The sequence below is a fragment of the Elgaria multicarinata genome, chromosome 17, assembly GCF_023053635.1.
Source record: "Elgaria multicarinata webbii isolate HBS135686 ecotype San Diego chromosome 17, rElgMul1.1.pri, whole genome shotgun sequence".
NCBI lineage: Eukaryota > Metazoa > Chordata > Lepidosauria > Squamata > Anguidae > Elgaria > Elgaria multicarinata.
In genome coordinates this window covers 7,726,478-7,753,307 of record NC_086187.1, presented here as the reverse complement: position 1 = coordinate 7,753,307, position 26,830 = coordinate 7,726,478, and the positions used below count along the sequence as shown (strand labels likewise).

Below are 26,830 nucleotides of genomic sequence, written 5' to 3'. Positions count from 1 at the left end.
ACTGCCTCAGATACTGGAGGTAGCACATAACCATTTATTTATTTATTTCATTGCACTTGTATACCGCCCCGTAGCTGAAGCTCTTTGGGCGGTTCACATCAGAGCTAGTAGCCCTTGATAGCCTTCGCCAGGAATTTATCCAACCCCACTTTAAAGACATCCAGATTGGTGGCCATCACTACATCCTGTGGTAGCGAATTCCATAATTTAACTGTGTACTGTGTGAAGAAGTACTTTCTTTCACGGAACACAGCCTGGGCAAACCATTGGGCCTAGCTCTTAGAGTCTGGCCTCTTCTTTCTATACTTACCTGGAATATATCCGCTGGGAGGGTCTCTGGTAAGGACCTGTTCGTTGTCCACAACTGCAGTCCTGGAGTTGGCTGAAGTGAGTTGGAAAATGTGCCGGGGGTGAGTGAGCCTCCAATGTTCTGAACTGAGGAGCTGCACAAATGTGGTGGAATGTTCAGCGCAAAGCCCTGCGTCCCCATTGGCTGGGGCGCAGCTAAGAAAGGGAAAGGGGTGTCAACAGAACGCTGAGCATGGCAACAGGTACAGCAAACACAGCGAGAGCAGGAAGGGAGCAGGAATATCTCTGCAGAGGCCACCAGTGAGGGAGGAAGCAGCAGCCAGGCCCCTCTCCACCGTGCCTGGGTCCAGCTCCAGCTGAGAGCCCCCTCCCTCCTGCTACCAACTGTCTCTGCAGAGGCCACCAGTGAGGGAGGAAGCAGCAGCCAGGCACCTCTCCACCGTGCCTGGGTCCAGCTCCAGCTGAGAGCCCCCTCCCTCCTGCTGTCAACTGTCACTGCAGAGGCCACCAGTGAGGGAGGAAGCAGCAGCCAGGCACCTCTCCACCGTGCCTGGGTCCAGCTCCAGCTGAGAGCCCCCTCCCTCCTGCTGTCAACTGTAACTGCTGAACTTTGCAACTAAGATTGTAGTGCCTGAGTTTGCTTTCCTTTCCCCCCTCCTCCTCCTCCCTCCCAATCCCCTTTCCTTTTGTGTCATGTCTTTTAGATTGTAAGCCTGTGGGCAGGGACTGTCAAGAAATACTTTTGTAAGCCGCCGTGAGAGCCTTTTTTGGCTGAATGGCGGCATAAAAATCCTTAAATAAATATAAATAATAAATAATATCTCCCCCGCCCCCAGCATCCATGGGTCTAGAATGGAAAGAGATTTCCACTTTGGTATCCTCCCTTGCAAGCTGAGGGGGACTTCATCAAAAGCCTTTTGGAAGTCCAAGTAAACAATGTCCCCCTGATCATCCCTGTCTACATGTTTGTTGACACTCTCAAAGAATTCTAGTAGATTTAGTGAGACAGGTCTTGATGGCTTTGTGTAACCCCAAGCCTGCATACACCAGTTGCTGGGGGACATTGGCAGAACATTGTCCTGCTTGTGGGTCAACAGCTGGTGGCCACTGTGTGAACAGAGTGCTGGACTTGATGGACCCTTGGTCCAACCCATCAGGGCTCTTATGTTCCCCCTGACCTTTCCTGAGGTGCCTCTGCCTTGCTTGCTGTTATGCTGCCCATCCAGTAGGTGCCGCTATTGCAGTCTAGTCCCCTTGAGGATTCAGGTCCTGGCCAGGAGAAGCAGTGACAATGATTTTTGTAAATTAATTATGTAAATTAATTTTAGAATGTGGTTTTATATAGTGCTTTAAGCCTCTAGATTTTATATTTTATGATGTACCTTATGGTTTTAATTTTTGTGAACCGCCAAAGACAGCTTTGACGATTGGGTGGTACAGAAATGAAATCAATGAATGAATGAATAAATAAATATGCATTGTGGGGTACAGCGCCTTTTGACTGTCCTGAACCTCTTGCCAATCAGCTTAACTAGGTTACCCTGAATTCTAGTGGTCCGAGAGAAAGGAAAACGTCTCATTCGCTCTCTGCACTCTTCATACCTTCAAACCTGCCCTTCTAAAGACACCATTGCTTGCAAAAGCCTGCTTGTGGGGCACACGGGAAGGAGCTTTCTCCTGTGTCACTCCTAGGCTTTGATACGCCTTCGCCTTTCTCTCTCTGCATTCAGGAAGGGGGTCCTTTTTAACTTGGCTTTTACAATTGCTAGGGGGATTCATCTTCAGCAGGAGAGGCTGTGGATGGGTTGAACCGGAGCCTGGCTGCGACAATGGACTGGATGAGGGCTAATAAACTGAAACTCAATCCAGACAAGACTGAGATGCTGTTAGTAGGTGATTCCGCTGACAGGATGGAGGGTGTTCTACCAGTTCTGGGTGGGATTGCACTCACCCTGAAGGAGCAGATTCGTATCATTGTCACTTGAGGCTCAGGTGACCTCAGTGGCACGGAGTGCCTTCTACAAACTCCGGTTGGTGGCCCAGCTACGCCCCTATCTAGACAGGGATAACCTGGCTTCAGTTGTCCATGCTCTGGTAACCTCCAAGTTAGATTACTGCAATTCACTCTACGTAGGGCTGCCTTTGAAGACGGTTCGGAAGCTGCAGCTCGTGCAAAATGCAGCGGTCAGATTGATTTTGAGAACCAGAAGGTTCGACCATATAACACCTGCTCTGATCCGCTTGCACTGGCTGCCTGTATGTTTCCGAGCCCAATTCAAGATGCTGGTTTTGACCTATAAAGCCTTACACGGCTTGGGACCACAATACCTGACGGAACGCCTCTCCCGACGTGAATATACCCGGTCACTACGTTCAACATCTAAGGTCCTCCTCCGGGTGCCTACTCCGAGAGAGGCTCGGAGTGTGGCAACGAGGGACAGGGCCTTTTCGGTGGTGGCCCCCAGACTGTGGAATGTTCTGTGTTTTAGAATTTTAAATTTTGTATACTAGTTTTTATCTTAATTTTAGAATTTCTGTAAACCACCCAGAGAGCCCCGGCTATGGGAGCGGTATATAAGTGCAATAAATAAATAAATAAATAAAGTTTTTTTTTAGAGCTAATAGGCAGCCAGTGTAGCCCTTTTAATGCCGGTGTTATGTGAGTATCTTTCGGTGCTCCACTGAGCTTCCTAGCCCTTTCATTCTGCACTAGCTGCAGCTCCCGGACCAGGCCAGCCCCACACAGAGCGCATTACAGTAGTCTAGCCAGGAGATTAGCAGCCCAATTATATCCTTTCAGTGGCGGGATCAGCAAAATGTGACGCCGTGATAAAACAAGAATGAGAAATGCCCCTTCATTTTAGAACATTCCTGTTCCATAGAATAAATGTTCGTAGCTTGCAAAATTCCAGAAATGTAAAATCTATGCACATGTTACATTAAACGTGTGAGGTTAGGAGCGGGGCAATGCAATTGTTGTGAACCATCCAGGGAGCTTCGCCTGTTGGCCAGAATAGAAATGTAATAAATAAATAAACCTCCTGTCATCAGTATAAGCAAATAATTTGGGTTCCTGCCTTTGCTTTGGGATTATAAGGGTGCCCCCTGGTGGCTAACATTTGGCAGTTTCCCCCATTTCCTCCACCACCCTTTATTTTTCACTTTTAAGAATTGTGCTTCGTATTTTAGCTCTTGGTAACTGATCAGGACTGACTCCAGAGAGCAGGCAAGATTTGGACTTCCTGGACTTCCGACTGGCAAAGCAACACCCCACCCACCCACATAGAATAAAGTGTTTTATTCTCTTTTTATTATATTTTCTCTGGTACACTGCTCCAAAATTTTGAATGGACCATACGTGGGGAAATGTTTGAGATCGTGGGGACCAGGTTCTGAGAAGGCCCACTTACATTCTGTTACCTGATGGTACACTGTTGGTCATGGGATGGCCAAGAAGGCCTTCTCAGAAGATCTCGGGGGTCAATGTGGTCTATATAGGAGAAGGTGGTCAGCTAAGTATCCTGGCCTTGAGTAGATGCACCTGGTGCCCCCTTTTCTGTACCTTTACCACCACCACCTAAACTGCTTATACACTGCTTGATATCATAAAATCTCTAAGCAGGTTACATAAAAAAAGTACATAAAATGCAATATAAAAATCAATGCAAAATCAATAATATATTAAAAATGTTACCAAAAAAAGTAAAAGGGAGCGGTGTGATTATAAGTCAGGGAAAGCCAGAGTAAACAGGTGTGTCTTCAAGAGGTGACTAGAGCTTACGAGGGTTTCTGACTCTCGTACCATACGTCCTACTGCAGTGTTTTGAAGCACTGTTGAACAATCGTATGGGACATACTACACATGGTTGTTGTTTTAATTATTTTTTAATAAAAAAAATATACAGTATATATGTTATACATCATAATCATTACACAATCAACAAAAGTAGGGGTGTGCACGGACACCCGCTCCGCCCCGCGGGCTGATCCGAAAATTTCGGATCGGCCCGCTCCGCTCCGCGCCGCTCCGCCTCCGAATCGGAGCTCCGCAGAGGAGGGGAGTGGCGCCAGGTAAGGCCGGGAGAGGAGGGCGGGAGGTTTACTGGGCCCTGCCGCCATCGCCGCCCGTGCGGCGACGGCGGCAGAGCCCGGTAAGGGACCAAGGGGGAGGGGGGCCTTACCTGCCTCCGTCCGCGGTCCGTCGGCGTCTTCAATTGAGCCCGAGGTTCAACCAGGAAGTCTGGGCCGCAAGCGCAAACGGCCCAGACTTCCTGGTTGAACAGCGGGCTCAATTGAAGATGCCGAAGGACTGCGGACGGAGGCAGGTAAGGGAGAGGAGGGCGGGGGGGGTACCGGGCCCTGCCGCTGTCGCCGCATGGGCGACAGCGACAGCGGCAGGGCCCGGTAAACCCCACTTACCTTTCCGGCGGAGCTCCGGATCGAGGCGAAGGATCCGCCTTCACCTCGATCCTGTTCGCCACGCTCCGCCGGCCCCCCAATCCTCTTCACCTCCACCTTAAGGGCAGGCGAAGCCCCCCGCTCTGCTTCTAATTCGCCGGTCCGAATAGAAGCGGAACACATCCCTAAACAAAAGCACCCAGCATAACAATGCATATAAACAGCCATGAGTGAGTTAAATCAATTTTGTATCAAATAGATTGAATTCTCATAACACCACACAAAAACATCCAAGACTAAGTTAAATATAAACGAAATAGATAAGATAGTATGTAAGATCAAGTTTCACATATTTTCCAAAGCCAATGGTTTATTAAATAGCAAAACAAAAATATATGTTAATTTCTCTATCATGATTATTTTTCCAGTATTCAATAAAAGCTTTCCATTCCTCTGCAAATTTGGGTATCTCTTGTCTGCCATCTCTCAACCTGACTACTTCACTGATTTTCAATAATTGTGCAATTTGCCAAACTTTAATAAGCCATTCTTTAAATACAATTGGTTACAAGTTTGATATCATCGGCTGACAAATTTTTGGGACCTCAGATTGAAAAAGCTCTAACAACACTGTTTTAGAGTTAAGACATAAATTATATCCTGTTGTATTAAGAACTTCCCTCTTAACTTGTTTCCAAAAATCTTGGACTTTTAGACACGTCCACCACATATGCATATAATCAGCTGAGGGCATTCCCGCATTTCCAACATACACAATTACCTTTACTTTATACTTTAATCTATGAGGCATTAGATACCAGCAGTAGATTAGTTTATAATAATTTTCTAATAATAATAATAATAATAATAATAATAATAATAATAATAATAATAATAATGGGGCTTTCCCAAGCGATGAAGTGCCTGCTCCCTAGAGGAAACCCAATGAAATCCTCGAAGGGGCTGTCAGTGGAGGCTGGCGGCTCCTATTCCAGTGGGGTGATAAATCCGCTCTGGGTTTCGGCCAAAACCCATCAGAACTCTTAAGGAGTTATCCAAGGTGCTAAACCCATTTTCAGGATAGGAAATTGGAAAACAACACCAGAGGGTCGTAATGCACTCCTTTTTTAGCTTCCACCTGGTAATATGAGTGTAACAAGACTTTACAAGGCAGAAACAACCCACTTTTTCTTTAGGTTTGTTTTTTGCAATGGAGATCCCCCACCCAGAAGATTCGATTATCCCAACATGGGTGGGAATACAACTAATCACCCTTTCCTCCACCCCAGTCCATTCCTATACTTCTATTCTATTTCCCCAATAAAGTCAACATTCCCCGAGACTGGATAACAAACCTGTCTAGGCTACACTGCCTTCTTTCTTAGCCCCGACCCCCAGCAACTCCTAATGACATTGGGCAAGGTGAAATAAGCCTTACTTGGGCAAGGGTGAAATAAGCCATAATGTCATGGGGCCACAGGGTCTGTCTGTCTCTCCTTGCAATTTTGGGTATAATTAATGGAGGGCTTTTCCCCCACCTCCCCCACCCCTTTGGATTGGAAAGGATATATTTTTTTAAAAAAATGTTTCCGAAGTCAGGGGAGGGGAAGTAACATTTTTGCATGAAGTTCTGCTGTTATTGGATTTATTTATTAATAGACATAGAATCATAGAATAGCAGAGTTGGAAGGGGCCTAAAAGGCCATTGAGTCCAACCCCATGCTCAATGCAGGAGGGTTGGACTTTACTGGTAGGTCAAGAAGAGGACTCCTGTGGGTTCAGGTGGCCATAGCTCCATCACAGGTCCCAGGTTTGATCCCTGGCTTCTCCAGGTAAGGCTGGAAAACCTCCTGCCTGTAACCCTGGAGAGCAGCTGCTGCCAGTCAGTGCTGGCAACACTGGGCAAGATGGACCACATTATCTGACTCAATATAAGGCAACTTCAGATGACCCTAAGATGGATTTTCATTGGAAAAACAGCCCTTTATGGGAAAACATTAAACACCTTGGTGCTGCTTCTGAAATCAATTCTGTACCACCACCAACCAACCCCCCCACAACAACTGTTAGATCAAGATTTAAATAAGGTTGAATTCTTTAAAACCCATTGTGAGTCAATGATAGCAGCAAGAATTAGTGAAGAAGAATGGAAAATAGTTTTCACAAAAGGAATGACCAACTCAATCAGTGTTAATTTGAAGCACTGTTGAACAACCGTAAGGGACATACTACACATGGCTGTTGTCTTAATGATTTTTTAATGAAAAAATATACAGCATATATGTGCTGTTTTTAATAATGAACTAGTTTTAAATGTTTTAATTACTGCATATATATTTTATGGCATTTGAATTTGTGTTGTACCCTGCCTCAATCCAAACTCTGCCATTCTATGATTCTATGTAAAATTTCTGGAAATTTTGAAGCCATGGAAAAAAATTGAAATTTTCAGAAAAATTGAAATAATGCAATATTAGCACTCTTTACAGATTGAAAGTCACTTTGTTACTTTAGGAAGATAAAATGTAATTATGTCCACGTTGGTTTGGCATAAAATTATTACATTTGGTATATTAAAAGTACAGTGTATTCAAACAATTATTACAAACTGAATTTACTTTTTATTTTATTTTACCTTTTTGGTAAGACATGGAACTACAAACTCCTGAACTGTTAGGAACACCTGAACTGTAAGGAACTTCTTTGGTTTTGCTAGTTTATGAGGAGCAGGCAAAAAATAATTTAAAAACAACAACAGAGGAAACCATCAATATTAGTAATGAAGAAAATTATTTATGTCTCTGGTAGTCCTCCACAGTGTCAAGCAGACATAAAGCACCCATTCCCATAAAAATAACTGAGAAAAAAAAGGGGGGGACCAATATTCAATCAATACTGTATGCATGAAATTTAATCAGACTCATTTTCTGACCTATAGTCATCACTATCAGTTTCAGTCTTTGCTTCAGTGGCAGTGCTGCCCCCTAGAGGCAGAAATGCATCTTGCTCTTGCATGTGAGAGTTGTAGTCTCAGTTTGCAACCTAGGACTTGCTTGTTCTTGGTGCACAGAAATTGTAATAATCTGATACTGTACAACATTTATAGAAATAATTTGGAGAAGTAAATATCTGAACACCTTGTCTTAAACATTTTATTCATCATGCTAAAATAAAACATCCCATAATCCATTTTTTCTTCTTTTTTTTCAATTCTTCAGAAAAAAAAACAAAAAAGGCTTGGGGGGGGGGGGAAACAGGGAAAAACTGGTTTTTCCCAATTTTTCCGGGTTTTTCCAGGCCTTCACATCTCTACCTACCAGCCACTCTTACCCCCTGCAGGTGTGGAAGGGCAATTTTAACAGTGTGTTTCTTAGGCTGATGGATCCAGGTACCTTCCTGAGGTCTCTCATGGGGAGTTTCCTGTGGTGTTAGCCAGTGGTTCTGCCAAGGCCCTGGCTGGAATGAAGAGATGCCATTGATACAAGTGCTCCCGGATATCCACAGCTGAATCGTAGAAGTTTGGTCTTCTGAGCAACTGAGCTCTATGCAACAGGTGGGTCAAAAATTAGCAAAGTTGTTTAAAAAAAAACCTCATGCAAACAAACACAGGTGAGAAACCAGCTTCGGGCTTATTCTGTGGCAGGGATGAAAGCAAAGAAATCTCACTTCTCCGCACCATTACATCTGCACAATGTTGTCCAATGGGGCTTTCCCAAGCGATGAAGTGCCTGCTCCCTAGAGGAAACCCAATGAAATCCTCAAAGGGGCTGTCAGTGGAGGCTGGCGGCTCCTATTCCAGTGGGGTGATAAATCCGCTCTGGGTTTCGGCCAAAACCCATCAGAACTCTTAAGGAGTTATCCAAGGTGCTAAACCCATTTTCAGGATAGGAAATTGTAAAACAACACCAGAGGGTCGTAATGCACTCCTTTTTAGCTTCCACCTGGTAATATGAGTGTAACAAGACTTTACAAGGCAGAAACAACCCACTTTTTCTTTAGGTTTGTTTTTTGCAATGGAGATCCCCCACCCAGAAGATTCGATTATCCCAACATGGGTGGGAATACAACTAATCACCCTTTCCTCCACCCCAGTCCATTCCTATACTTCTATTCTATTTCCCCAATAAAGTCAACATTCCCCGAGACTGGATAACAAACCTGTCTAGGCTACACTGCCTTCTTTCTTAGCCCCGACCCCCAGCAACTCCTAATGACATTGGGCAAGGTGAAATAAGCCTTACTTGGGCAAGGGTGAAATAAGCCATAATGTCTTGGGGCCACAGGGTCTGTCTGTCTCTCCTTGCAATTTTGGGTATAATTAATGGAGGGCTTTTCCCCCACCTCCCCCACTCCTTTGGATTGGAAAGGATATATTTTTTTAAAAAAATGTTTCCGAAGTCAGGGGAGGGGAAGTAACATTTTTGCATGAAGTTCTGCTGTTATTGGATTTATTTATTAATAGACATAGAATCATAGAATAGCAGAGTTGGAAGGGGCCTACAAGGCCATCGAGTCCAACCCCCTGCTCAATGCAGGAATCCACCCTAAAGCATCCCTGACAGATGGGATCCCTGATAGATAGGATTGTTTTGTAAAATTGTGGGATTACATTTCCTCCCCCTGTGGCCATTGATAGAAATCAGTGGAGCTTGATCCTGCCTTTCACATGTCCCCTCTAAATAAGAGACATGTGGCAACCTATCAAGGTTAGCATTTGCCTGCGGGTGAAGCTCTGCTTTAGTGGGATCGACACCCAGTATTTGCGGATATACCATATATAATGTCAGGATAATTCCCAATTGTACAAATACAGTATAGGATGTTTTAACAATGTATATTATGTTTTAATTCAGTTTTATGTATTTTGTATTTGCTGTTGTTCCCCGCCTTGATCAGAATGGAGAGGCGGGTAAGAAATAATAATAATAATAATAATAATAATAATAATAATAATAATAATAATAATACACAGTTGCATAATGGAACAATAGCTAGGGCTTCCAAAGAATGGCTCAGAATTTATTAAACTTTCAGCTAGATCCAATAAAATAGCAAAATCCTATAAACTTTGTATCAAAGACATAGTCATAGAGGAAAAGAAAGTTCAGCTCAATGAGAAATGTGCATAGGCCCAAACATTTTATATTTATCATTTTCAGAACCTTGCAAACTTATTTTGCATGGTATGTTGGACCTGCATGTAATATGTAACCTGTAGTCATTAGGACGATGTTCCATATTTTATGAAACCACTCTGAGGAGTGGGAGGGAAAACATACTCTAACTTGATAACTTGATACAATGAGACTGATAGTAGATGAGTTTTAATGGATCCCGGTTTTGTTTTTACTGTTTGGCTGATTGCACAAACTTGTTTTTCAATGTATGTTGTTTCTGTGTATTTTATGTGTTTTTTATGTTTTAAATTTTTGCATATTTAATGTTCTAATTTTTGTAAACTGCCCAGAAAACTTTGGGTATGGGGCATTACAGAAATGCAACCAATAATAACACGAGCGTCAGCAGTAGTAGCAGCTGTAGCTGGAATTGGGTGTGGGGGTCCAGGCAGGGTCTTGAGGAACCAGGAGGAGAAGATGGCGGCGGGGATGTGTGGGGCTGGCTGTTGCAGCTGCTGCTGTTTTGGGGAGAGGGAGAGCCGCACCCCAGAGGAGCTGACTATTCTGGGTGAAACAGAGGACGAAGACGACGAGATTCTCCCACGCAAGGACTATGAGAGTTTGGACTATGATCATTGCATCAATGAACCCTACTTGGAAGTCCTGGAAAGTCTAGACAACAAGAAAGGCCGGCGGTACGAAGCAGTGAAGTGGGTGATGGGTTTTGCCATTGGAGTTTGCACAGGCATGGTGGGCCTCTTGGTAGACTATTTTGTGTGCCTCTCTTCCAAACACAAGTTCCACATTGTACAGAGCTCGGTGGAGGAATGCAGTGAAAAAGGCTGTCTTGCAGTATCCCTGCTGGAGCTGCTGGGCTTTAACCTGACCTTCATCTTCTTGGCCAGCCTTGTCTTGATGCAGCCTGTAGTGGCCGGTTTTGGCATTCCGGAGATCAAATGCTACCTGAACCACGTGAAGGTGCCAGGATTGTTCGTTTCCGGACTCTGGTGTGCAAAGCCCTGGGAGTGCTGTTCAGCGTCATAGGAGGTCTCTTCATTGGGAAGGAAGGGCCCATGATCCACAGCGGTGCCATAGTAGAGGCTGGCTTACCTCAGTTCTAGAGCATCTCTTTAAAGAAGATCTGGTTTAACTTCCCCTATTTCCGCAGCGACAGGGACAAACGGGATTTTGTATCGGCAGGAGCTACCGCAGGAGTGGCAGCAGCCTTTGGAGTGCCCATTGGGGGCACTCTCTTCAGCCTGGAAGAAAGATCCTCTTTCTGGAACCAGGGATTGACGTGGAAAGTGCTTAAACAGTCTGCCAGCGAGACCACATCACGCCAGTCCTTTTGCAACTTCATTGGCTGCCAGTCCAGGTCCGGGCCTGATTCAAAGTCCTGGTACTAACATTCAAAGCCCTAAACGGTTTGGGGCCAGGTTATTTGAAGGAACGCCTCCTCCCATATGTATCTGCCCGGACCGTAAGATCATCTACAGGGGTCCTTTTCTGTGAATCCCTGCTGAAGGAAGTGAGGCAGGTGGCTACTAGGAGCAGGGCCTTCTCTGCTGTGGCACCCCGGCTGTGGAACGAGCTCCCCAGAGGTTCGCCTGGCGCCTACACTGTACTCCTTCTGTCGCCAGCTGAAGACCTTTTTATTTTCTCAGCATTTTAACACCTAATTTAACTTAAGATTTAAACTTTGCTGTTTTAATTCCATATTTTAACCGATATCAATTTTTGCTGTGTGGTTTTATCCTGGTTGTGCTTTTTATATTGTATTTTATATTTGTGTTTTTAGATTGTCGGTTGTTTTTATGCTCTTCATGGTTTTAATTTGTGTGAACCGCCCAGAGAGCTTCAGCTATTGGGTGGTATAAAAATGTAATAAATAAATAAAATAAATAATAATAGTTCAGTGTATATATTAGATAAGGCTCTGCTGTATATTGTTTTTACTTATCAATAATAATAATAATAATAATAATAATAATAATAATAATAATAATAATAATGAGAATCATCATAATCATCAATTGGCATCTCAGGTGCTGGCAATAGGTTGGCCCACTATTTTGCTCCTATAAAATTGGGGGAAAGAGGCGCCTGCTTTTCCTTCCCCTGCAATTGTTTATCTCCAGTTACTCTTCGACGAGTCTGCAGCAATAATTGCAATAATCTTGAATGTGCAATGCCCAGACAGGGTCCTGCAGCTGCTGGGGTTGCAAAGCGCCCTTCTTCTCCCCGCACCCCTTCCTCCCTGGGGGTGGGTGAGCGGGTGGGGGGAGGAAGGGAGGGAGGGTCACAGCCCTAAACGACTCGCTGCAAACAGCACGAGAAACAAGCCCCGAGCGACAGCAGACAACCACCTGCGCATGCGTGCGGGCTTACCCTACCGACACACAAACACACACACGCCAACACCCCTCCCTTGCGAAGTGCGCTTGCGCAGACAGTCCCTTCCCCTCCCATTCCACACTTTCTCTCTCTCTCTCTCTCTTCCTCCCTTCCATTTTGACCGCGTAACCAACCTTGATCGCCATGTTTAAAAAAAAAAGAAGAGAAGGGAAAAAAGCATCTCGTCTCCGCCTCCTTTATGACATTGATGGACACGCCCACCGCCCAATGAGCGCGCGGCAGCTTGCGAGGGGGCGCTCGGCAGTGGCTCTCCCTGGAAAAGGAGGGCGGGGTTTGGCGTGTCTTTCTCTCTTTCCTCCCCCCCCCCCGCACCTTGCCACTCAGCACGCTCGGGTGCGGCCTCTTTGGTGCGCTCGGGGCGGCGTCTCCGGCTCAGTGTGGTCGGAGGCGGCGGAGGGGCCGGGCGCTCCGGCGGGGTCGATTGTTGTGATGCGGCTGCTCATGGCGTCGTCGTCGTCGTCGTCGTCGGGGGCCCTCGCGAGCCGCGCCGGGCGGAGGTAGCCGCGCCACGCCACGCCACGCCGGGTCAGGATGGAGGACAAGGCGGCCAAGGAGGAAGGCGAGGCCGAGATCCAGGAGCTGCACGGGCCCGAGCACTGGTTCAGCAAGTGGGAGCGGCAGTGCCTGGCCGAGGCCGAGCAGGACGACGGCGCGCTGCCGCCCGAGCTGCAGGACGACGACGAGGCCGCCGCGGCCGCCGCCGCCGCCCCGCAGCCCGAGCACAAGCAGCAGAAGCTCTGGCACCTCTTCCAGAACTCGGCCACCGCCGTGGCGCAGCTCTACAAGGGTGAGGAGCGGTGGGGAGCAGCGGTGGGTGGGCAGGCCAGGCCAGGCCAGGCGAGGGCAGGCAGGCAGGCAGGCAGCAGCCCTCCTCCTCCTCCTCCTCCTCCCAAGATGGAGGCAGGAGCCTTGGGAACAACGGCCCTGTGGGCCACCGGCGCGGTGGGGGGGGGGGGGAGGAGGGTTGACGCGGGTCTGGGGTCGCTCGTGTGGATGTGTGTGAGGGGGAGCCTTCCCGACCCTCGCTCCCCAGACCCACATCGCCCTCTGGAGATCAGAGAAAGCCCCCCCTCCCCCGCGTGTCCACACACAGGCATGCGTGTCCAACGCCTGCCCGCAAGGGCCCCGTGCCTACGTGCGTGGGCCACTAGACACGCATGTGTGGGGAGGGAGAAGAGGAGCGGGTTCTCTCCCCACCCCCCACCCCCGAAGCCTAACGGGAGGAGGGCGACGGCTGCGGTGTGTGTGTGTGTGTATGTGTGAGGGGATGGGGGGAGAATGTGAACGTGTGAAGAGGGGAAGGGGCGTGAGGGGAGTGGCAGGAAGGGGGTCCAGCAGTGGGGGGGGGGGAGGGCCGGCCTGCTGGCTCGGAGAAGCCGGTGTGTGTGTGTGTGTGTGTGTTTGTGAGGCAGCCCAGGCTCCGGCCTTGTCCGGCTGTCGGTCCGTGACACACAGACACACACACACACACACACGGCTCGACGGGCGCGCACAAAATGGCGTGAGGCGGATTCCGCCTGGCCTGGCCTCGCCTCGCGCGGCCCCCCCTCTATCCCCCTCCCTCCCCACCCCCCAAATATACAAAAGCCAAACCGAGGGGGAGGGAGAATAGCTGTTGGTTTCGTCCTTTCTCTCCCTCTGCCATTCTTCTCCCCCCCCCTCCGTTCTTGGAAGGTGGGGTCGTCCCGGTCCACTCGGCCCCTCCCTTCGCCTTCCCGTCGGCCCTTCCCACCGACAAAATGGCGAGGAGAGACAGAAAGGGGAGGGGGGGCGAGGGAGGGGGGGCAGGTTTGAGAAATAAGGTTCCGAGGGGGGGGGGCGTTTAGAGAGGGGGGCGCAAAAAGAGGGGCTTTATATGTGTGTCTTTTAAATGGCGAGTCTTCTTCTCTCCCCCCCCCCCAATGAAGTGAAGCAGTTTACTTGCTGCCCCCCCCTCCCAATATGAATGGGCATGTGGGTGCTCCCACTCCTCTCTTATGCCCCCCATTTTTGAGGTTTGGTTGCTTCTAGGCTGCTTCACATCCTTCTTCCCCCCCCCCCCCGTCTTCCCTATTCCCCCCCCCCCCCCGCATGAAGTCTCCCATTTCCTCCTCCTCGCCCTCCCTCTTCCGTCCCGGCGGCTGAACAAAATGGCGAAGCCCAACATGGCCGAGAGGGAGAGAGGCAGGCAGGCTGCTATATGACAGATAAGCAGCAGCCTGAGACAGAGAGAAAGATCCAAGTTTTTCATTTACTCTTATTTTTCTCTCCCCCCCCCTTTTTTTTCTTTTTTTGATATGTGCGCGTACAGACCGCGTGTGTCAGCAGCCAGGCCTCTCGCTCTGGGTTCCATTCCAGAATGCTGCCACCGCCGTCACCAACCTCTACAAAGGTGAGAGAGATTTCGGGTTGATGGGTGGAAACAAAATGAGTGTGTGCGGGGAGGGGAGGGAAGGGGTGAGGGAGCCTCCGAAAGAGGGTTTCAAAACTGAAGAACTGTCCATTTGCTGGCGCTTTTTGTTTCCAGAGGTGTGGGAGGAGTTCTCTTCCTCTTTCCACCCCTACTTCAAACCATAGTCACATTAATAGGTAACTAATAAATGCCTCTGACACATGTCCTTCCCCTGGGGAGTCACCAGGATGGGTATTATGTGTTAATATATCTATGCATTTACTGCATTCCTCAGCTCTTTTTCTTTGATATTTACACAACCAGTGGTCACACAGTCCTTCAGTTTGATAAACCTTTAATGCTCATCAGCTGTTTCAGAAGTTTTCAGTGTAGCTTGACATTGACAAAATCAGGTTGGTTGGGCAACTTTTTCTCGCTCCCCCCCCCCCCCAAAAAAAATTCAGTGTACCTGGACAATGTAGTCGTATATTCATGATAAGTATGGGTTTGGGTGGGGTTTAGTTATGGATGGCTTAATGTAAATAAGAGGGCATGGACTTGTGGGTGTGGTGAGGAGGTGGCTACACTTTTACAAGTTCACAGTTGAATTGTGGTGTGACCTGTGACCACCTTTTGAGCAGAGAGGACAGAGATGCATAAATGAGAAATGAAAAGAAGTGAGGAGACAGGCGCAGACCAAGAGAACATCAGGGCCTGCTCCATTTAGACCTCCCCCCCATCCCCCAAGGCTAAATGACATCATCTGCCCTGTGAGAAAGAAGGAGCAAGGGAGACTGGACCAGCCCAAGGGAACATCAGGGGCTGCTCCATTTGGAGTGTCCCCCCCTCCCTCAGAGACGAGAAGCAAAGTAGGGCCATTCCACCAGCACTGTTGAGAATCTACTTATTCCCCCCCCCCCATCCCATCCCTTTTCCTTGTATATGACTTGTATATGTCTTAGATTGTAAGTTTACATGTACTTTGCTGAACGATTGTAAGCTGCTCCGGTAGCCTTTTTTGGCTGGGGAGTGGGATAAAAATACTTTTTATCGACTAATCATTCTAGTGTCTGGAAATTGATGCCAGTGGTGTGAAAAAAGGCTTTTTCCAGCTTTCCCAGGAACTGTACTTCAATTTTAGAAAACAGTTCTGGAATATAGTTCAATGAGTTTTTTCAGTCTGGTGCTGATAGTTCAATAGGATATTCACTTCAGGTGCAACCACCTAAATAACCCTTGCAGAATTATCTAGGCCTTATTGCTTTCATATGAGTATAAGTTATTGCTTTATATCTTTGCTGATTTTGGGGGATTCATTGTCAACCTTGAGTGGTGGTGGTGGTGGCAGCAGGGTGACCATTTAATTTTTTCTTCATGGTACCTGAAGAGTGCCAGGTGCAAGCTCTTATAGAAAAGAACACTGGGTCTGGACGCAGTAGCCCCCAAAATTCTTGATGAGGGACTGAATTAATAGAACTGCCTCAGTGTTCAGGGCCAGCCTGTCTGTTCCAATCTCTGCCGTCAGTGCCTGCCATCTTGGGGCTGCCATCTCCATTGCCAGCAGCCTGATAAATTCACCAGAGTCCAAGCATTGTTTAAGAACTGTTGCTCTGAAATAATAGTAATTCACAATGGAAAGATTTCCCAAGTAGTGTTTTGCCAAATGCCCCTTGCATGTTAAGATGGGACAGGATGAGGAATAGGGGAAATTAGAGGACTTTAGTCTTGCATGCTGGCTGAATACTTGTGGGTGAGCCAAGCAGGGAGCTGAGTAGATCTTTTCTTGGTGGATACTTCAAAGGTGTGGTCAAATAGTGCATGGCATTGGTGTGTGTGTGTGTGTTTTGAGATCCAGGCATGGTGGAAGAGAGTAGGACTAGGTGACCTAGTGCCCATCACATGTTTTGGACTACAGTTCCCATGAACCTTTGGCCATGCTGGATGGAATTTATGAGAGCTGTAATCCAAAACATATGGACGACACTACGTTACCCACCCCCAGAATAGAAGGGCATTGAGCTACCCCCAAATGTCCCCAGTGTCTTTTCCCAATTTCCTCAAATCCCCCTGTCTTATGGCATGGCAAGGTCCTCTTTTCAATAGACCCCCCTAGATACATGTGTCTTCATCTGGCAAATTGACATTTTACTTCTTTGTCTCCAATTGTGTTTCTGGCTTTTGGATTGAGTCCAGGTAACATTCATTTAAATAATATAGATGTGTGCTTCAGGTTAATTCCTGAATATTTTGAGTCTAGGGGTTTGAGTCAGTTGAAGTCACCTAACGTGTTAGTAATAAGTTCCTTTGTGGTTCATTACCGTAGGGCCTCCATTTCTCCAGGAACCTTGAAAAAGTTGATTAGTGCCTTAGAAGTGGAAGTTCCAGACTACAAGGAAGTAGTTTAGAAGCAGGCACATTTGCAACTTTTAGGTTAGAGGCAGGATATTCCACAGTGCCTAAAATTGGAAACACTGACCCCTACAACGACACCTAGAATGTTGTAAACTGGCCAGAGAGCTTTGGCTATTGGGCAGTATAGAAATGGAATAATTATAATAATGATAATCCCAGCATAGCTTCTCATTGGAACAGGGTGCTTTAGAATCATAGAATAGCAGAGTTGGAAGGGGCCTACAATGCCATTGAGTCCAACCCCCTGCTCAATGCAGGAATCCACCCTAAAGCATCCCTGACAGATGGTTGTCCAGCTGCCTCTTGAAGGCCTCTAGTGTGGGAGAGCCCACAACCTCCCTAGGTAACTGATTCCATTGTCGTTAGTTTCCTAGAGAGCAAAATGGTCTTTAGATCTTGATAGTTTGGCTGACATTGGAGAGGCCTGATCTGGTGGTAGCCTGGTACTATTTATATTGACTTCTTAAATGAACTTTGAAATCTTATTGGCACCCAATAAATTACAAAGCAGCTGGTATCCAGAATGTAGATGACAAAACATCTAGTTATTTCTAGAAGTGCGGGAGTGACAGCATACCCAGTGCTAGAAAGGCCAGAGTAAATAAGTCTATCCAAACTTTTTCTTGAATTTAAGAGGCTGTGGTGTTCTGTTAGCCTTCAATGGATCATTTTGTGGTTGCCTTTGTACTTAAAAAGGGAAGGAATGTCACGCTTTGGTTTGCTGTGGAATAGGAAGAGGTTTTTTTTCTCTAGATAGTCTGGAGTTCACAGTGCAGGAGTCTTCACAAGAGCATTAAGATATATGATAATGTATAGTTCATGTGCTAATGCTCCCTAAAAGTACCTGAGAGGTTCCTTCTCCCCATGGTGGATACCTGAAGACAGAAGTGGATGTTACAGACTTGGGCATGAATATTTCATAGTTGTTCATGGTTACTTATTGTAGAGCAATAAGTATAATTAGATGAATGTAGCTTCCAGTTTGTAGTGGTTAGAATGGAATGCAGGACTGAAAACAGCAAGCAGTTAGTCATCAAGGGAGGTATTTGCCAGCTCAGCCAATAGTATTAGTCCGTGCTGTTTTCCTCGTTAGTGCAGCTGCCATTTTCCTTGCTCATTACTTGGTAAGGCAAGAGACTGTGTAAAAGCAATGACTTGGCTGTAAACAACTCATCTGCATGCCTCTTGATAAAAAAAATGGACTTGGGTTGTAAAGTGTGAACTTGTGATTACCTTGACGAGTCACAAGGCCCTTGTACTGGAGTAGTCTTGCAGCTGCATCCTGTGATGGACGTGCAAGGCACAATGTGGGTGGGAACATATGGATGGTCTCTTGTGCCAGTGCACTGCTGAATACTACCATGCAACTTGGAACAGTGAAGAGATGCCTTATGCAAAGCTGTTGACGAGTCCATTGGAGGTGGATGTTTAGCAATGTTCATATGCCACTCCGACTAAATTTTCTCCATTTTTTGATAAGACTGGAATCTGGAGTCATTGCATGAAACTGATTGGTGGGAAATGCAGGACAAATAAAAGGAAGTACTACTTCACAGTGCACAGTTAAACTATGTAATTCACTTACCCAAGATGTAGTAAATGGTCACCAACTTAGCTTTAGGAAGGAATTAGACAAATTCATGGAGGATCAGACTATTAATGGCTGCTTGTCATGATTGTTATATCTAGTATTAAGGTATGCTGCCTCCATACCAGTTCTAGGGGAACGTGAGCAGGAGGGTGGTATTGTACTCCTGTGGATTTCCCATGGGCAGCTAGTTTGCCAATGTGAACAGAATATTGGACTAGATTTTTATATTATTACACTTACATTCTACCTTTTTTCTCTTGCAAGGAACCCAAGGTGACATACATGGTCCTCCTCCTCCTAGATAGCCTTTGATCTGATTCAGCATGGCTGTTCTTAAGTTACGTATTACCTCCAGTATCAGAGGCAGTATCCCACTGTATGCCAGTTTCTGGGAAACATAAGCAGGAGGGTGCTATTCCACTGGTGTCTAGCTTGTTGTGGACTTCCAAAGGCATCTGGTTGGCCATTGTGGGAACAGAATGCTGGAGTAGATAAACATTTGATCTGACATGGCCCTAATAAAACTTTTGCTAATATTATTGTTGAAGATTACTTGGTTCCACCCTTGCCTTTGGCTATTTTTTACTCCCCCACAGGGTTTTCCTTGCTTTCGCACAAGTGCTAATAACATCAGTGTTGGTTGTTTAGGAGGCATCTAAAGGGTCAGGCGGTCACGGAAGATTCTACTAAAATCCGTGACTATTTCATTGGTTTATCTAGTGCTGTCTTGAGCAGGTAGAGCAGTTTGTGGTGGGGTGGTAGAGAGTATGAGCTGATAAGTTCCTAGTAGAAATTTTGTCTTGGCCATTAACTTGCTCAAAGGGCTTCTGCTAGCCATCCACAACCTGGTGTCCTCCAGATCTTGTTGGACTTCAAGTTCTATCAGGCCCAGCCAGCATGGCCTGATAGTCGGGTGTAGTCCAAAACACACTGAGGCAGCAGACAGGAGAATGCTGCCTTATGCAAACCACTCTCTCTTAGCCCTGTATCTGTAACTCTGAAGTTAAAATTTATCTCTTTACATTTATTTTTGTAGGAATTGATGAAATAATGAGAACAAAAGTACTACATAAGTGCTGAGTATTAATACACCTCTTCTGCCTTTGCTATAAGGATATCAGGGTGGTATATATGGTCCCCCTGCACCAACTTTACACTTCAAATAATTCTGTGATGTAGCCTAACTAAGAATGAGTGGCTAGACCTGGCGTGGGCAGCATGCAGCCCTCCAGATGCTACTGGGCTGCAGCTGCCATTAGTTCTAGCCAGCATAGCCTATGGTGAGAGATGCTAGGAGTTGGAGTCCAACAACATCTGGAAGGTCACAAATCACACACCCCTGGACTTTGAATGGGGATTTGAATACAGGTCTCCCCAGTCCTTGTCTGACACACTAACCACTGTACCATACCAACTCTCAATAATAAACACTGTCAACTTGCTTAAAGCAGAGGAAACAGATTGGTTTCTGCTTTGGAATGTGATTGACTTGCAAGCAGATCTGGATCTGTGTGGGTTTACTTTCTCAGATGGCAACATTACTTCCATTTGATTTTATTGGAGCTCCTAAGATCAATCTATCTTAATGTCACCAAAACTGGTGTGTCCAAATAACGATCCATGTTCTGAATGTTGTATGAATTAAAGTAGAAAAAGTTTTTCGTGTTAAGTACCCTTAGTATTTAATGCCAGGTTTGCCTGCCTTCCCCTTGCCAAAAAACATGAATTAACACACAGATAGTTGATACTATGTATAGACCACATGTATACACAGTGCGTCATCATTGTACAAAACTACCAACTTTGTGTATTACTCATAATAAGCTCAATAAACTCTTTACTTGGATAAAAATGGACAGCAACTGAACTACTATCTGGAGCCTTTCAAGCTAAACAGATTAGCTTCTTGGATTAGCTAAGATCCCACAAGTGCTGAGATGACTCCTGTAATGAGTTCCAGTTGCTCAATGGGAGATTGGTCTAGTAACCCATATTGACAGAATTGTCTGCGTCTTGAGCCACAATGTTTGGCGTGATTATGGTACCAGTCAGAATAGCAACATGTGCATATGCAAGAGATGCCAATTTAGTAACATCTCACTTTGATGTATTGCTGTCAATCAATTCTGTTATAATTTACAAACTTGCCAGGAAAGAACTGGAATGCACCTATGGATCAATGGATCAAAAATTAAAAATCTGTAGTATATCTGGCTAACCTTGCAGAATCAGCCCACCTGCTAAGAAATGCTGCAAGATAGACCAGTTATAGGAGTGTTTCTGATATATTCTGTTATCAAACTAGCAAGTTTACTGATGGCTGAATATGCCCAATCAAAGGAAGATATTGTTACTTTATTTCTTGTTAGTGCAGAGTTATCGTGTGTTGAAATCTCCCAACCGGGCCTGTTAAAAGCAAAGTTGAAGGCTCCCCCCCCCCCCAGTTCCTTCAGTTTGAAATGACATGTGACTACTTGGCTGGCGTAAAGAGCATAAGCTTTTCTTGTCAGTAGGAATATGGAATGTGGTGTCGACTCTTGAGTGCGTCTATTCTGGAAGCTAACTTTCTCTCACATCAGACAGCTGAGGTTGCACCGTGGGCGGGTGCTTAAAGCACAGGCCATTTTTTTTGTGTGCAATCACAGGAAATATGACTTGAACAAGTTAATTGAGTTGAGTAGCTTCTGCAAATACTGCTTTGTCTGATCTTTAGTTGTTTCTATTGCTGAAAAACTGCTTGGTATATTGATGTCCAACACAAATAACTCCAATATAAAGCTAACAGCAGGGTGACAGAGGAATTCTCAGCCAAATACTGGGTTGTGGGAGCCTCTTTAAGCTAAACAATGGAGTCCTATACATAGTACAATTGTGTGCTTTGTCTTGGTTGCTTCTGATGGACCAGTTACTTTGCTCCTCTTCATATCTGGAGCAAATGTGTGTAACTACATGGTCTATTCCTTTAAAGCGGCACTCCTTCTCGTGGTGCCCTCCAGGTGTTTTGGACTACAGCTCTTATCACTGACCATTAGTCCATGCTGGCTGGGGTTGATGGAAGTTGTGTCCTAAAGTATTGATCCCAATGAGATGGCCCTTCTATATATATTACCTTGATAGGCATAAATATCAATACGTTACTGAAAAATAAAGTTGATACAGTCATAAATTATAGCCAACCATCTACTATACAGTCATCTCATGCTCTTTTTCTGTTATCCAGGCTAACAAACACTATTTCACCTCAATGACCCACAGAAACTTGTGGAATTCAAAGTGTTGCTTCTGTGCCTTAGATGCCTTGCAAAGGCCTCCATCTATTTCTGCTCAAGGTTTTGCTGCTTCTTTCAATGCGATCTTTCCACTCTGACCTCTAGCTCTATCTTCTTCCCTGCTCTTCACCTACCTCCTCTCTTTCTACCCTTTACATTTGATGAATTGACTACCCTACTATCCACATGTAACTTCTCCCAACTTCTAACTGGCATCTCCCCAGGCAAAATCCATGATCTCTATTACGTTGTGAACCTCCACCCACCAGCTCCTTCCATTCAGCATTCAAACATGCCACTGTTTTTCCTATTTATTTATTTATTTATTTTTAAACATCCCTTGACCCATTCTCCCTCTCTATTTACTGCCCAATTTCTCATTTTCCCTTTATCTCAAAGCTCCTGAAATATGCTGCTTGCTTCTCAACTGTCTTTAATCCAATTTTTGACCAACCCCCAAATTTGGCTCTCCCCCCCCCCCCCGGCCCCTTCACTACATTGAAACTGCTCTCATGAAAATCACTGATGAATCCAAAGACTGTTATTTGGTCCTTACTTTTCTGCTACTTTTGATACAGTTTCTCTCTCTCTCTATCCTTGATTCCTTTTATGCCCTAGGTCTTAGGCCTGATGTGATTACACCCTCAGCTGATTTTCTTACATGTCCAATCGCTCTTTTGGTGTTGTCTTCTGTTACCCTCTCTGTTGGGGTTCCTCAGAGTTCTGTACTTGATTCTGTACTGTTCTCTCTCATCACTTCCCAGGGCTTTCAGTGCCACCTAAACACTGATGAGTATGGCATCCAGCTCCACTTTTATGCCCCAGAACTTCTGCTTTCCATTCAGTCCCATAGCTCCAGCTGCCTCTGTTAATTTGTTTTTGGATGCTTCATCATCGTTTCAAGTTCTGTATGTCCAAGATCAAACTTCTCAACTTTTCTCCAAAGCCCTCACCTTCTTATTCACTTCCCTTGACAACATCACCTCTCCCGACATGAACCTACCCATATACTGTGCTCAACATCTAAGGTCCTCCTCCGAGTGCCTACTCCGAGGGAAGCTCGGAGGATGGCAACAAGGGAGAGGGCCTTTTCAGTGGTGGCCCCTCAATTATGGAAGATCTCCCCGACAAGGCTCACCTGGCGCCAACATTGTTATCTTTTTGGCGCCAGGTCAAGTCTTTTCTCTTCTCCCAGGCATTTAACAGCATTTAACAACGCTAAGTTGTTTTTTTTAACGGATCCCAGAACTGTTGTTTTTATACTGTTTATGATTTTGATGGTTTTAAATTTTGTATACTTTTTAATGTTCACTGTTCTTAGCTTTTGTAAACCGCCCAGAGAGCTTTGGCTATGAGGTGGTATATAAATTTAATAAATAAATAAATACAGGTGACTGGCCAATTGCTCTTGCTTCTTTCACTGTTTTCACTGTCTAACACCTTCCAATCCTTCTTCCTGATTTTTCTGCTGCTTGTCTGGCTTCCCTACAGCTGTAACGTAACTTTAACATTGCTACTCTCCCCCAGTTCTTTGAGTAGACCCGCAAAGGAGGAATTGAGCTAGGGCTGTCGTGACTAAGTTTACTACATTCAAGATAGCCAACAGAAATGTTACAAAATAAAATAAATAAATAAGATGACCATGTTGTTTGCAGGAAGTAGAACCCAGTATGAATGAGTAGCAGTATTGCCCAGACACTTCAGATTACTCATTGTCAGACATCTGGCAGTGCAGGGCTGTGGGATTGCTGTAATTTACAGTAAATTACTGCTGGGACTTGTAGTAGTCACTTAACTCCATACTACCACACTGACCATGAACTAACCCTATAGCTGTGGGGCATGTCCTGCAGTGACAATTTCCTGCCGGTTTAACTAGTGCAAGGTTATTTTGTCTGTGCCCAGGCTGCCTCTACAAAAGTGTTCCTGCTATGATTGCATGGAACAAACTGAAAAGCTAACTGCTCCAAACTGCAAAAACGGTGGAGTAGTGGAAGTTTTTCCTTTCTAGCAGTCATAGCAAAGAGTGAGGATTCCAACTCTCCTCCCTCTTTTGTCAAAGATGTATTATCTGCTTGTACTACTCTGTTACAAGCTGCTGGATCAGCAACAGAAAAAGTTCAGCCAAATACAGAACATGTTACGCCCCATGTAAACAGCCACACATCTTGGTAACGTATTGATATAACTGGACATCCTGAACTTCTGGCTCTGGCTGATTATTCTAAAGGATATTTACAAGTGGAATTGCCATATTAGTCTTCATAGAGTCACGTTGTGAATATTGAATAGCTATTCTAGAGCTCTGTGTCAAAATCTGTGCATTGTGTGTCTGGTTTGGCGCAATATGCTAGAATGTCTTAAGGATATTCCAAGCATATCCAATATGGAAAATGCATTTCATTAAAGGATTGGTTTAACCTCACACCCCAGTCTCTCAGGTACTGCTTTTCTTGTGTGACTTTCACATACCGTATTTCTTTGTTTCTAAGACACACTTTTCCCCCCATATAAACATCTCTAAAAACGGGGTGCGTCTTAGAATCGTGGGTGTGTTTATTATTTCTTCGAATCAAAGCTTTTTTTCTGTTGGTGGTACTGAAATTAGTGTGCGTCTTCCAATTGATGGTCTCTTAGAATCGAAGAAATACGGTAGTTCAGCTTACCTAGTGCTCTTTTGAACTGGAAGAAATGAACAGTTTCTAAAAATTGTTTGGATGGCGTATGTACAGCTAACTTCTAAAGCAATTTTATTGTCATTTGTGGCTATTCTGATACATGGGAGAAAGTACAGTTACTGGTTTAACTCAGGATTGCAGGGCTCCATAGCATTCTCCTGGGAATTCCTCTGTGTACTGTGTTTGGAAGCCTTGATTTCTTCTCAAGGTCTGGTTCACCTTATAATTATGTGAAAACTTCAACACTCCTTCAACACACTGTGTTTCTTACAGCTGAATGTGTGAACTGAGACATTTGAGCAGAAGTGATATGGAAACTTGATCTGGGGTAGCTTGTTCATACATGCAGTGTGTACTGATGATCTGCATGAGGCCTAGTATTGGGCAAAAGGCGGGATACAAATAAATATAATAGTAATAATAATAATACAATACAATAATACAATACAGCAATAATAATACTGTCATCGAGTGATAAGCATGAGTGTGTGAACTGGCTCAGTAACAATTTGGCTTGTATGAGTCAAACCAGTGTCAGACTCCCTGCATTGGCCTAGGCAGGTCAAATGATTTTCCTTTTCTTAGCCTAGCTTCCCTTTCGGAAAAACCCGTGGCATGCCTTGAGAAACAAACGGCTGTAAAAGCAAGACTAGATTTTGATAGAATAGATGAGTATTTCTGTGTAAATGACTTCTCTTCCAAGATTTCATAGGTTTCACTCCTCCTAAACATTAATGACTTGCTCCTCCTGTATGAGTAGCATTTCAGACCCCAGTGTAGGTAGTAACCCTTTTGTGGCTTAATGTTCTGTACTTTCCTCCATCTAATGTCAAGAGCCTGCTCAACTGTGGGATATTACAAACCCTTAAGCTGATATCACATGTACATTTTTGATTGCAAAATCTTTCGTCTGCTTCAAGTTAATGAGCATTACCACCACTCAAAAGTTATAATTTGCTTGCTTTAAAAGTTACCATCTGTTTGCTTAGTTGTGGGAGAAGACGCTCCTTCACATGGCCCATGTGCAACAAGGCTTGCATGCAACCTTTAACAGTGTCTAACGCTGCCTTTCCATGCTGCTTGCCCTGACAATGCAAAGCAATCACATAGTAATGTGTCAAGAACCTTTTGTTAATCTTACTTCGGCAGTGGCTTATCTGTTTTAAAAATCAAAATAATACTCTTCATTTCATGATTACTATGTAATTACTATGTTTGTGGTGTGTATGTACAATTTTTTAAGCAGACTAAAGTTGAAAGGGATTTGTGTTGTGGACTGAGGTAGGAGGGAGAAGGGTTCAGGAGAGACGGGTGTTTCCAGCTACGTAATCATAAGTACAGAAGAAAACAAGGCGTCTGTTTGCCTTTATGGCCTCCTCCCTCAGGAGATAGGCAAAGCCAATATTAGAGAACACCCTTTTCTTTACGGAGCATGTATTACTTTCTCTTGCACCTCTATCCTTAGTTTTGCAAACCGGAGTTGTTGCTGCAGGGAGGCAGGAACGTGCTAGCACAACTTTCTAACTTTAGAATGACACGTATGAGCAAAGATGCACTTCATACAGGGCTGAGAGGGTTTAAAAAGCACACTTTCAAATGCTTGCAACTCGTTGAAAAAGGGTGAAGGGAGGCTTAAAAATGCACTGTACATAGAACGCAGTTCTTCGCAGGAAGGTTAAAAATGTGACTGTGTGCTTAACACATGTGATTATCAGCCCCTAATACTGTTGTCTCTCTTTTTCCAGAAAGCGTGGATGCCCATCAGCGGAGTTTCGATGTAGGAATCCATATTGGCTATCAGCGTCGTAATAAGGATGTGTTGGCTTGGGTTAAAAAGCGCAGAAGAACTATTCGCAGAGAAGACTTAATCAGCTTCCTGTGTGGGAAAGCTCCTCCTCCACGAAACTCTAGAGCTCCCCCAAGACTGACTGTAGTATCCCCTAACCGAGCTACTTCAACAGAAACTAGCTCCTCTGTAGAGACAGACTTGCAGCCCTTCCGAGAAGCCATAGCGCTCCATGGTAATTGTCCTGCCTTTTTCAGTATTTTTGATAGGAATTGGGTGTGAAGTGCATCTCTACATTCTTAACTCTATTAATAGCTATGAGGTGTTACGGCCGCTAACATCAACAGTAATGGCAGTCAATGGACTTGTCCTCAATATGTTGGTGTTTCATTTGTATTGTGTACAGTAGGATACAGTAGCATGAACAGGGGTTTGCTGCTGCTTGTATGTGCACCTAGTTAAAAGCCAAAGTGCACTTTTTGCA

At 45.2% G+C, this 26,830-nt stretch overlaps 1 protein-coding gene and 1 pseudogene across 1 annotated transcript in view; both read left to right on the top strand.

Annotated features, from left to right (window-relative positions):
- The first annotated feature begins 10,296 nt into the window (after positions 1 to 10,296).
- LOC134410266 (H(+)/Cl(-) exchange transporter 6-like) lies at positions 10,297 to 12,740 on the top strand (annotated as a pseudogene).
- HAPSTR1 (HUWE1 associated protein modifying stress responses) overlaps positions 12,569 to 26,830 on the top strand; it is a 30,266-nt gene continuing 16,004 nt past the window's right edge. Inside the window, exons 1-3 of the mRNA XM_063143550.1 lie at positions 12,569 to 13,026; positions 14,530 to 14,610; positions 26,306 to 26,581. Of these exons, the coding sequence (XP_062999620.1) occupies positions 12,771 to 13,026; positions 14,530 to 14,610; positions 26,306 to 26,581 (613 nt within the window). The 5' untranslated portion in view covers positions 12,569 to 12,770. The remainder of the gene's footprint in view (positions 13,027 to 14,529; positions 14,611 to 26,305; positions 26,582 to 26,830) is intronic.